This window comes from Theobroma umbraticum, unplaced genomic scaffold, assembly GCF_002168275.2.
Source record: "Theobroma umbraticum cultivar Fairchild unplaced genomic scaffold, ASM216827v3 scaffold_30.0, whole genome shotgun sequence".
NCBI lineage: Eukaryota > Viridiplantae > Streptophyta > Magnoliopsida > Malvales > Malvaceae > Theobroma > Theobroma umbraticum.
In genome coordinates, this window is record NW_018397254.1 from 12,705,963 (window position 1) to 12,717,613 (window position 11,651).

The window sequence follows — 11,651 nt, forward strand, 5'->3', positions numbered from 1 at the left end:
AGCTCAAGGTCTTAACTATCAAGCTTGATAATTTGCAAGTTTTAGAATTTCACTTGCATTTAATTAGTTAAACTAACTATGTTGAAAATACATCAACTTATGTATTAGAAGATTTCACTGTTGTGCCAACCTAGTCCTGGTAAAAATTCTTAGCATTTGTTTAAGGGGGATTTGGCATTTATTATTAGATAATTAAATGTTTCTTAACTATGAAAGTTTACTCTTATAATCATCAAATGGAGCCTTCTTCTTTGGCCAGAAAAGAGCCTTTAAAATTAGACAAAAACTAGTATGTGACTCATGCTTTGTTGCAGGGCCATTTTTTTTTTTGACTAACATGAGCAAATAATTTTTGTGATTTCTTAAAAATTTTTGTATTTTTTTCTTGTTTAAGCACATTTTAATATTAATGTAATCAAAGTTTGTGACTAATGATATTTGTTTGTTGAGAAATAAAATTAAAAAGAAACTCATCATATGTATAGAAAATGATTATTTGTATATTATATAATTGAAAATTTTAACATTATAATTCGTCTGTTTAAATTAATTAACTATATTTACATTGATTTTTTTGAACATATTTTCATGAATTTTAATGGATATTAATATTTACATGCTTGCATAATATATTAAGTTTCAAACTAATAATTTCTTTTAAGGATGATGGTGTAATAAAAAATAGTAATAATCAAATGCATAATATTAAAATAAATGTAATTATATATTATACATAAAACATTTTTTTATTTTATATGACTTTATAACCCAAAAATAAAAACATATCAGTCATATTATATTTTATTCTACATGTGAAATTATTAAAAAGAGAAGTTATACATAAATAGTCTTAAATAAAAAAAATTGTTAAAGAATGGCCACGTGTCCAATTGAAGACCTGTTAAATGTCATTTAAAGACCACATTTTGGAACAATTTTAATATAAATATATTGATTTTTTTTCATTTCCCCCTTTCTCTCTTCTTTCACCATTTTTCCTTTTGCTGCCTCTATTCCTTTCATTTTTTCAATTTTAATAAAGAATTTATTTATTTTTAAATACAATATGATGAGTAAATTATCACTGTGTGTCAATACTAAAACTTTTAAAAAATTATTTACATGAGCTGAATAAAAAAAACAAAAAATTCTAGATGGCTAAGTAAATAACTCATCACATGTTAATTTTCAGAAGAAAAAAAAAATCAGCACATGTCAATGAAAGAACCCATAACATTGTTTTAATATATAGTAAGTATTAATAAAAAAATATTTTTCAATATTTTAAGAATAATTATAATTTAAATGAGACGAACTAATTAAGTTTTAGAAGCATGGCATTAAGTGAGTTAAATTGGAGCCATGGATTTACGTTTTAGAAGCATGAATCGAGTTGATGAGTCAAATCAGATTGGTCAAACATGTACTTTTTTTTAAAAAGAATTTAGGTCTGAATTTTCGTTATTTAGCAAATATAAGAAAAACGAATTTTCATATCTTAATTGACAGGGAAGACCTCTTTCCACATTTGTCATGTACAGTAACAATTGCCTTGTTAAGAAACAAAAGATCTGGCATTGCGGGTGAAAGTAAAAAGGCAAGCCGTACTGAAATATTGGTGGCCAAATTTTCCCTTGTGTAGCAGCAAAGGATGAAGAGGGAAATCAAAAAATTTCAAAAGTTATTGTCAACCAAAATTCCATTGCAGAACCGCGCCCCTTTCTCTCTCACACCTTCCCCCTAAAAATGTTTTCCCCATTTTGACCCGAAAACACTCCCTCCCTCTTTTTTCTCGAAAGAAGAAAAGAGAGCCATCGTCCTCACCGGACAAAGACCCGCGATCTTCGTTCTTCATTCTTAAGATATTTTTTTCTTACTCTGATGGCGCTCGTTAGCCAGCTTCCTTGCGATGGAGACGGCATTTGCATGATCTGCAAGAACAAGCCGTTGCCGGAAGACACCCTCACGTGCAAGACATGTGCCACTCCATGGCATGTGACTTGCCTCCCCTCTTCCGCTCGTCCTCAAACTATTGCCGAGGCCCTCCGATGGGACTGCCCCGATTGCTCCCTCACGGATCATCCTCATCCCCCGATCGCCGAAAAAACTGGAAGCTCCGACGAACTCGTTGCGGCTGTGAGGGCTATTGAGTCGGATGATTCGCTAACCGAGTTGGAGAAAGCCAGGAGGAGGCAGGAGCTGGTCAGCGGTGGCGGAGCTCGATCATCGGGCGACGACGGTGAAAAAGCGAAAAACAAGGAGGGGGTCAACGATGATAACGATGTCCTCTCTATCCTCGATGAAAACATTAACTGTTCAATTTGCATGCAGTTACCGGAGAGACCTGTAACGGTTAGCTTCAATATCCATTCTTTTTGTTTTCTTCTTTCTTTGTTTTAAGATTTTTGTATCCTCATTGATTTTGAATTTTTCCCTTGTTTTGTTTATTTAGATAAAAATACTAATAAAAAAAGAGCTAAACGACATGTTTTCTAGATATGGCGATTAGAATTCAGTTCACAAGCAAAACAGGGTAGTTTCCGGTGGAGGCTAACAAGAGATTTTCTATTACGAAATGATTGCTAGTAGTATCTTTTTAGCTATCATGACGCTACCAATTTCGTTTTACTTTTCCGCTTTTTGACATTTTATGTAGTGGTTGTGGATAAAGTGAAGAAAGATTTAACTCTGTACACTGAATATAATTTTCTTGCGCTGTTTTAATTTTTATCTCATATCTAATGGCAATTGCAGCAATTGAAATCTTGAATAATGAACTAAAAAGTGCGTAGTGTTTACTATTTGTTTGAACTTATTAGAAAGCAAAAAAAGTTACTGGCATAATTTCACTTTTTTTTTACACCCCCCTCCCCCCCCTTTTTTTTTTGGGTCTCTTATGCTTTCAACTTATTCTGAAAATAACTCTAAATTGGTACATCATTATGCTATTTACCAATGCTATATATCAAGGGAGATAAGCCTACTAAATTGGATTATATCTTTAAAAAAAACCTAAAATCTTACAGTGAAACCTGTTCATTTACTGCTTTCTTCCTTTCCGAATTCTAAATTGCTTTATGCCTTACTTCTCTATGCGTTGCTGGTGGAAAGAGCACATAAAGATTGGATGGTCATAAACCAGTTCATAACCGAAAATGGTTTTTCTGCTTGTGTCTACAGCTTGCTGGTAAAAAGTAGGCTGAGTCTACTGTTTCTGTTTGGCAAATGCTTATGATATTCTCTTTCCTTGTTTTAGACACCATGTGGCCACAACTTCTGCCTGAAGTGTTTTCAGAAATGGGTTGCACAAGGAAAGCGCACATGTGCAAATTGTCGCTGTCAGATTCCATCAGCAATGGCTAGCCAACCTCGAATTAACTCTGCACTGGTCATTGCCATCCGAATGGCAAAGCTAGAAAAAGCAAACGTTGCAGGGGGAGCACCAAAAGTATATCATTTTGTCCACAATCAAAACCGGCCAGATAAGGCATACACCACTGAGAGAGCTAAGAAACCTGGAAAGGCCAATGCTTGTAGTGGAAAGATCTTTGTCACAGCCCCTCCTGATCACTTTGGTCCAATTCTAGCAGAAAATGATCCTCTTAGAAAGCAGGGTGTGTTGGTGGGTGAGACCTGGGAGGATAGGATGGAATGCAGACAATGGGGCGCTCACCTTCCTCATGTAGCAGGGATTGCTGGTCAGTCAAAGTATGGTGCACAGTCAGTCGCCCTTTCTGGGGGATATATTGATGATGAGGACCATGGTGAATGGTTCCTTTACACAGGGAGGTATGTTGTAGCTGTTTGCCATATAACTTTTCTTCCATCTTGCATTATTATTGTGTTGTGATATTATTTATTAAATTATTATTATCTTGCGGTGTACAGTGGAGGAAGGGACCTTAGTGGCAATAAACGCACAAGTAAGACTCAGTCCTTTGATCAGAATTTTGAGAAGTTGAATGAAGCATTGCGACTAAGTTGTCAAAAAGGCTACCCTGTTCGAGTAGTAAGGTAGGTTCTACTGATAAAGGTCATCCTTGTTCAGAATCATTTCTAGCATATCCTAACACCTAAATAGTTAATAATTTTTGTTTCCTGTATTTAATTCCCTTGCATACTGCACACATTCTCATTTTGTTCTTTTTTCGCTCATGGTTTGATGAGAAGTACAAATCTAGGGGTTCTATGCCCAGATCTTAATGAAAGGAATGATGTTTTAGAAGTGTGAATCAATGTGAGAGAATAATGTGTTTTTGAAAGGAAAGCTGTATGTTTATGAGCATTAAGATCAGTGCACAGAATGCAGTTCTGGGTTTTCTACAAATAAAGGAACTATAATATGGCAGGCATATGTTTAAGTCACTAGTCACTAGCATTCCTCCAAAGAGGTTTATCTTCTTCCTTGGTTTCTTAATTTTTTAGTGCTCAGCAGCTGACCTAACATGCAAACAATAAAAAATGGAATTCTTGTTTTTGTTACACACAAGAGCATGCATAATGATCTGTCCTAATTCATGGGAGTGCTGATAATTATACAAAAGCTTAAAAATTAAAACGTGATATCGAAGCTTGTAAAGCAGAGTAAAATGCTACATCAGGACTTCAACGTTACTTACTTGCTATAAAATTTCAGCTGTTATTGGATAGCTGGGTATGTTACTTAGCTCTGTGTCATCCATCTTTTTGCATACATATATAAAGCGAGAATCTGGATCTTCCAAAACAAAGTTGGCAGGAAGTTAGCCCTTGTCAGTGATAGGAATAGGCTTCAAGTATGACTTTGTTGATGAACAGCCTCCAGGCCTCTCAAAATGTGAGAGAATAATCAGTTATGAACTGCAATGTATGTCATTTACAGTGCATTCTAAGATATTAAAGTGGATAAAAATCTAGTAAAACTATTACACATGAATGTAATCAACGTGTTTGCAAATTTTAGAAATATATGTTATATGTTATAAATCAACCAAGAAAAAGCAGTAGTATTCTGTGAAAAGGTGGATTATTTTCAAGATAATTAAATTAAATAATGTGTCCTTGATGCATTATGGCATGCGTGGTTTATTATTGTTCTTTTTCAACTTGTTTATCGTCCCCTGGATTCCTTGACCTTGTTGTGGGTGTTGTTTGCAAATTGATGACATGTGTCCATGTTTTATCTGTGCTGTTGCTCTGTATAATCCACAATTTAGAAGCAAGAAGTTGCTGGTCCATTTTCTTTTATTTAGAATCATTTCCCCTTTTCTTGGGCAGATCCCACAAGGAAAAACGTTCTTCTTATGCCCCAGAAGTAGGAGTACGTTATGATGGAGTTTATAGAATTGAGAAATGCTGGCGTAAAAATGGAATACAGGTAGTATGATGTCCTTGGTTATGTTCCAATAAATAGATATAGTCAATAGGTCTTGCCATCGCTAACTAGGTTTGCTCACTGTGTTGGATGTGTTAGGGTTACAAGGTATGTAGATATCTTTTTGTTAGGTGTGACAATGATCCTGCCCCGTGGACAAGGTCTGTTTCCCATCGCCTTGTCTCTTTTCTTCTATGTATGTTGCTATATGTGTAGAATAATGCCTCCAATGAATCTGCAGTGATATTCATGGAGACCGCCCAAGGCCTCTTCCTGCTATCAAGGAGTTGAAGAATGCAATTGATATAACTGAAAGGAAGGGATCTGCATCCTGGGACTACGATGTAAGCTAATGCTGTTTTATTTCACATGTTCAACAGGGTTCTCTCTCTTCAAAAAAGAAAATAAAAAAAACCCTGGTTTCACTGTTTGGTTCCAACAATATAAATTGTATCTTGGTAGAAAAGATGTTGAAATCTGTTGCAATTTAATCATAATTCTGCCTTTTGATATTGGGAATTCAGTCTGGCTCCTAGCTATGCATTCAAAATGTCCTGAAATTTACTTCTGCTTCTCAGGAGGTAAAAAGTTGCTGGATGTGGAAGAATCCTCCACCTTGTAGTAGGAAACAGATGGACGATGGAAATATTGTGGAGGGGAAGAAAAGGAGGAGAGCTGTGAAAAATTTGTCTGCTAGAGAAAAACTTCTCAAAGGTTTAGTTCTCTAATCATTTCCACAGTTACGACCTTTTTCAGTTATATTCATCTCAATATCAGATGGTTCTTTTACTTTTATGATATCAAATAACAATTACTAATGAAACTATTCTTGCTGATGGATGCTTGGCCATGTAGAGTTTAGCTGTCAAATCTGTAGGGATGTGATGACTTCACCACTTACAACCCCTTGTGCTCACAATTTTTGCAAAGCATGCCTAGAGGGTGCTTTTGCTGGTCAAAGTTTCACCAGACAGAGGACGTGTGAAGGCAGGAGAACACTTCGAGCACAGAAGAATGTAATGAAATGCCCTTCCTGTTCAAATGATATAGCTGAATTTCTTCAGAATCCTCAGGTATTAGGGGCTGTGTCAGTGTATTCTTGATTATTAGAGTGAATTTTATCCTTGCTGAATTGTCATGTGCTATCTAAGAAGAGCTCCTTTTCAAGATCCATTTGATTTTAATAATTTACACAAGGAGTGTGGTGAATGGATCTGATAGAATTGTGTACTGCAATATAAACAATTAAATGATGCTAGCTTTGTTCTTCTCTGGTCAAAATGCAATGGCAATAATAAATTGCAGCAATGAACTTTATACTAATAACATCTGGTCTACTGGCAGGTTAACAGGGAACTAATGAGCGTGATAGAGTCGCTACATCACAGAAGTGTAGTGGAGGAACAGTCTGGTGAGGCCAGGAAAGAAGTTGATAGCAGGCATGAAGAAGGAGATGCAGCTGCTGATGATACTGAAATGTTTTGCGGAAATAGTGAAATTTTGGAAAATAACAATTTGAAATCTCGTATGGAAGGTAAAGCCCAGCAAACAGACAAGTTGATGAGAGCTCCTAAGGGCGAGTCAACATTTCAAGAAAGGTCAATGCTCGAGCACCTTGACGTGGAAAAAGGTTGGAATGAAGGTGGTTCCGTTAAACCTCGAGTGGCTGACAGTAGAGGATTGCAAACCAACGCAGCAGAGCGTAAAATAAAGCAGACTAGCAAGCGGAAGAAATCAAGCAATGCAGGCAGTCCACCAATTGCAACTGTTGGTGTGATGACCAGAAGCAAAAGAGCTAAACTGATAGCTGAATGAATTTCTGTGCCTCAAGTTTACTTTTCCTTTTAGCCACCATATTTCAAGTTATGCAGCTATGGTTGTTCTCAGGGTGGACACGGTTTGAATACCAATATTTCTGTATATTATATATGTATATATATATATATTATTAATAATATAATATTATTCATATGAAGTAAATCCAAGTCCATTTATTTTTTGACAATTAGCTGTAGCACAGTTCCCTTACATTCTAACGTAAAATAAATTTAAAATATTAGTATAAGTAACTATTCCAAGTAAATAATTAAAAGGAAGATAAGTTTATAATTTCCCTTTCCAGCTGGCACAAAGTTGAAAAGATATTAAATAAATGAAAATAAAAGGAAGTACTAATTTTTCTTCTTGCTACTCATCATGGTAACTAGCTTCTCAATTCTCAAGCATGATTCTCTATTTTCATTACAAGTTTTCTTCTTCATTAGCATATTTGGTACACGGTTTCCTGTTTCTTCAAGAACAATATCCAGATATTGTCAAACCCTCTGCAGATGGCAACTGTCACACTAATAAATATCCTCTTCAATGTTATTCATGTGGCAAACTACATCCATCAAAAGGACCATGTCCTCTATAATTAAAATTCTACAATTCTATACTTGTTGTATGTAAAGGGTAAAAGTATTTGGTTATGTTATTTACAGTAACAACTATGTTCACACATTAATTTTCCAGATGAAGTGAAGACACCAATCATCTGGAGGCTAAAAGGTTTCCATGCTATACATATAAGCTAACTTAAGAAACATCACACGCAACATTCAGAGGAAACTAACAAAATTATCTACCTCAAAAATCTTTTCCTCATTTTAATTAACACAACCTCCTATTGAAGTGCGACTTCTTAAGTATCCGATTGCAATTTCTGTAGCTCAAGTTTCTCAGCCAAAGCCTTCTTTTCATCCTCGGGGAGAGAATTGAACATGAAGACAGATTTGTCACCGATATCATCCTTGAAAGCGAACAAGAGAGCATTAGAACAATGACAATTGTTGTTTCATAAAGCAAAAGCTAATCAGCTTGGACATGTCCGAACATTAATATTTGATCAAGTAATAAGGTACCTTAATGGGCTGAGTAAACTTCCTTCCAGCAAATATAACAAAGAGAGCCATCCAGGAAGCCAGTAATGTAAGTTTCACTCCATCATCCATCAAGCCAGTCTGCATTTCAAGTAAAGCTCGTCAGGAGCTTCATCAATCAGAGCTCAAACTATAATAATTAAGATGTTAAACAGTTTGATGATATGTGTTGTCTATCAATACACTGACCCGAGCCCCAACAAAGGAAGCAAAAGTAAAAAGTATCAAGTTGCAAGATAAATACCAGGTGCCCAAGAAGAACTGTCGGTATAACGAAAGTTAGAATACCAGCTTCCAACTTCCCATAGCAGAGGCCTGTTTGCAGATTAAAGCTAATGATATGAGAATGAGCTGATAGTATGCTACTAATTCACAACAATATACTATTACTATTAGGCAATTAAATGCACATATGAAGTCAGAACATACAATTTCTGTAGTAAAGCTTGACTGAATGAGAATGGGGGCTTGACTATGACATTACCTTCTTTGAAAACAAGTCCTGTCAATGAAGCAAAGAGAGGGCCGACAAACCAGACAGCCGTCGGGTTATCAACAACGTACTGCACCAAGTTCTCCCCAGCTGGTTGAGCAAGTGCTATGTACGTTGCCAATGACCCAACAACACCCAGTGCCCATAATGCTTGAAGGGTACGTTTAACCTTAGTTACATAGATGTGAATCAAATATAAGGATAGGCCCAGTCCACCGGTACTAATCACGTATAACAGATTAAGATTTTGCTCAATAATTTCTTTCAACGCAAAGTTGTCAGGCAAAAGTGCAGCAGATGCGGCAATTACAAATGATGAAGCAGCAGTCACTAAACCTGATCTGTACAAGACAACCTGCCAAGTTCCAGCTTAATATAAGGTAAGGATTTATTTCATTTCGAACAAGTTTCCACAAAATTTCATTAATAACTTAGGATCTACAGCAGCAGTATAAAAATTCATCACCTCGCGGACGTCTTCAGGATCAACGGTCCAGGGGCCATAAGCGCCTTGATAAACCGTTCGATCAATGGACCCCTGAGAGCTTTCACTCACAGCTTTGCACGTTATCTTCCCATTTCTAACTCCAACCTTAAACAACGATGACGATGAGCAGGAAGATAGTTTCTGGGAGCTCGTTGAGGGCTTAACTCGGGATTTGTTAAGTGTGGTAGGAGGCGTGACTAAGGTTGTCAACAACACGCGCGACGCCATAACCATGGGGCTCGGGCTGGCTCGATTTCGTTCTCGTAATTAATTAATTTAAAATTTTTTTTTCTGGTCCTGTAAACCTTTTGAAATCATGCCGGGCCTACTGGAGTTGTTTAAAGTGTGCTGCTACTGGCTGTTGAATGAATTCGATAAATCTCGAGATTACATTTCATGCTTATCTGTTTCTAACAGCGAGTATTCGTATTTTATACTCGCATGAAGATTTTTTCTTCAAAAAATCTCGTTAATATTTTGTAGTTAACATCGTTTAGTCGTGTGTTGAGATGGCCGAGTTGGTCTAAGGCGCCAGATTAAGGTTCTGGTCCGAAAGGGCGTGGGTTCAAATCCCACTCTCAACAATAAAGTTTTCTTAAAATGGGCCAAACGAAGTTTGTTTAGAGCCCACCAGTAATTGGCTCTTTAAATTCATAAGCCCATCCTTAATTAGGTGTGCAAATACATATATGAGCTTGGGCCTACAAATTTAGCCCGCGCCCTGCAACATAGAAAAGGTTCATAAATTAAAAATATTTTCTTTTTAATTTTTGGATAAATAATCCATTTGGTCCCCCAAATTTGATGTCACTTTCATTTCGGTTCTCAAGTATTAAATCTTGCTTTATTATATGCCTGACCTTTGATTTTATATGCCCGACCTTTGATTGAAATGTCATTTCAGGGTATAAAGGTAAAGTTTCTTTTTCCTATTTTATATTATTGACATCATATTTTTAAAGAGGATTCGGCTAATGGTGCTATAAGCAATTTTTAAAATTATTTAAAATTTGTTTTTAAAAATATACTTTTTTTATTTAATATATTATTCTCATCAAATTTAAGAACTGACAATAGAGTAATTGTAATTTTTGTTTATAAATATTATCTTAACAAGTACTTATAAATATTCTTTAACATTTTACCTTTTAAAGATTATTTTGGGAATCATTAAAAATTATATATATATATATATATATATAAATAGATAGGGGTATGGCATTGGATACAAAATCAACTCGTATATTAATAGATAAGGGTATGGCATTGGATACAAAATCAACTCGTATAAGATTGAACCAATATATTGATTGTTTTACGTGGGCTTGTGTGTGTTACACATATCTTTTTTTTTTTTTTTTTTTTTGCAATTAAATTGGGTATATAATAAGTTAAATTTAAAGACAATTGTTAACTAAATATAATGTCATAGGGACTTCAGGTGCTCTATTTTGGATCGTATTAATTGGTTGGTCAAGTAATAATATTCCTTCGGATGTGTAATTCTATACTCATTCTTCTTATCCGTCATGATCAACTGAACAAATTAAAACATTCGCAATTAGAAGGTGACCATCATGCTGAGATCCCAGCACATTTTCTCATTTTGGATCGTTGGATATGCTTCAACATTTTTGGAACCGTTAGATGCTTTTGCTGCCGAGGTAAGCGCCCGGGATGAAGGTAAATCAGACCGAGGAGTTCAAAAAACACCAACAAAGGAGAGACGGGGAAAGGGGGACACCGGAGCACCGAAATCCGACCGGTCTAAAACTGTATTCGCCATTGTTTGCTTTTCGTCTTCACCAGAAAAAATCTCAATTAAAGTGGTCACCGAAAAGAAGGCCCAACCTTTGACCATGACTTCGCTGGTATTATTTTCCATTTCATGCTCAAAACGACGCTAAAATCTACCCTCTCAGACTCAAATTGATTCACTTTCTCCTTTCCTTTTTGTCACGCATGTCCTTTGCAATCATCCTTTTATGATTTTTGTTTCGAAACCCTTTTTTTCTCTACCGCACGATGAACAGAGAAAATTAAATTTGTTCCCCACTTTTGCAGAAAACAAAAAGGCCAAAAAAAACAAGAGAAGCCCAAACCCCACCTAACACCGATTTCCATCAAATCAGTTGCAGCTAAGAAGAAACATAGGCCAAGCCTTTCATGTGCATGCGGGCAGAGCCTGATATTTCCAAAACGCTCAATAGTAATCAGGATAGATCATAATTGTACTTTTTTTTTTTTTTATGGAGGGCGAGGGAATCAAAAAGCAAGCAGGCAAAGAGCCGAAGCCGCAAAATTTGACGTCGGGAAGCCGAAAGCACGGGACGCCACGTCACGATCCAGAGGAATGGTCCCCTACAAAAAAGGTTCTTTCCTTGTCGTCATCTCGTG

The 11,651-nt window shown here is 36.0% G+C and overlaps 2 protein-coding genes and 1 non-coding gene across 3 annotated transcripts; 2 read left to right on the forward strand and 1 right to left on the reverse strand.

The window, feature by feature from the left end:
• The first annotated feature begins 1,599 nt into the window (after window positions 1-1,599).
• LOC110411139 (E3 ubiquitin-protein ligase ORTHRUS 2-like) lies at window positions 1,600-7,333 on the forward strand. Its single transcript, XM_021421174.2, has 9 exons — window positions 1,600-2,352; window positions 3,257-3,789; window positions 3,889-4,014; window positions 5,257-5,356; window positions 5,453-5,514; window positions 5,595-5,697; window positions 5,932-6,067; window positions 6,209-6,426; window positions 6,698-7,333. The coding sequence occupies exons 1-9, from the start codon at window positions 1,882-1,884 to the stop codon at window positions 7,166-7,168; spliced, it is 2,220 nt and encodes a 739-aa protein (XP_021276849.1). The 5' UTR covers window positions 1,600-1,881; the 3' UTR covers window positions 7,169-7,333.
• A 408-nt stretch (window positions 7,334-7,741) lies between these two features.
• On the reverse strand, window positions 7,742-9,601 carry LOC110419422 (integral membrane family protein). Its single transcript, XM_021432468.2, has 5 exons — window positions 9,234-9,601; window positions 8,759-9,122; window positions 8,519-8,589; window positions 8,257-8,355; window positions 7,742-8,144 (listed from the first exon to the last, which is right to left on the reverse strand). Exons 1-5 carry the CDS (start codon window positions 9,486-9,488, stop codon window positions 8,037-8,039), a joined length of 897 nt encoding a protein of 298 aa, XP_021288143.1. The 5' UTR covers window positions 9,489-9,601; the 3' UTR covers window positions 7,742-8,036.
• A 156-nt stretch (window positions 9,602-9,757) lies between these two features.
• Window positions 9,758-9,838, forward strand: TRNAL-AAG (transfer RNA leucine (anticodon AAG)). Its single transcript has one exon. It is a non-coding gene; the product is annotated as a tRNA-Leu (tRNA).
• Window positions 9,839-11,651: the final 1,813 nt, after the last annotated feature.

What these genes read in the sequence shown, in the direction of transcription:
- LOC110411139 (XM_021421174.2), top strand. Translation starts at nt 1,882, where the DNA reads ATGGCGCTCGTTAGCCAGCTTCCTTGCGATGGAGACGGCATTTGCATG. An exon ending in TAGAGAAAAACTTCTCAAAG is followed by an intron (nt 6,068 to 6,208) that starts GTTTAGTTCTCT and finishes TTGGCCATGTAG; the next exon opens with AGTTTAGCTGTCAAATCTGT. An exon ending in AATTTCTTCAGAATCCTCAG is followed by an intron (nt 6,427 to 6,697) that starts GTATTAGGGGCT and finishes GTCTACTGGCAG; the next exon opens with GTTAACAGGGAACTAATGAG.
- LOC110419422 (XM_021432468.2), bottom strand. Translation starts at nt 9,488, where the DNA reads ATGGTTATGGCGTCGCGCGTGTTGTTGACAACCTTAGTCACGCCTCCT. An exon ending in ATCCTGAAGACGTCCGCGAG is followed by an intron (nt 9,123 to 9,233) that starts GTGATGAATTTT and finishes GGAACTTGGCAG; the next exon opens with GTTGTCTTGTACAGATCAGG. An exon ending in AGGACTTGTTTTCAAAGAAG is followed by an intron (nt 8,590 to 8,758) that starts GTAATGTCATAG and finishes ATCTGCAAACAG; the next exon opens with GCCTCTGCTATGGGAAGTTG.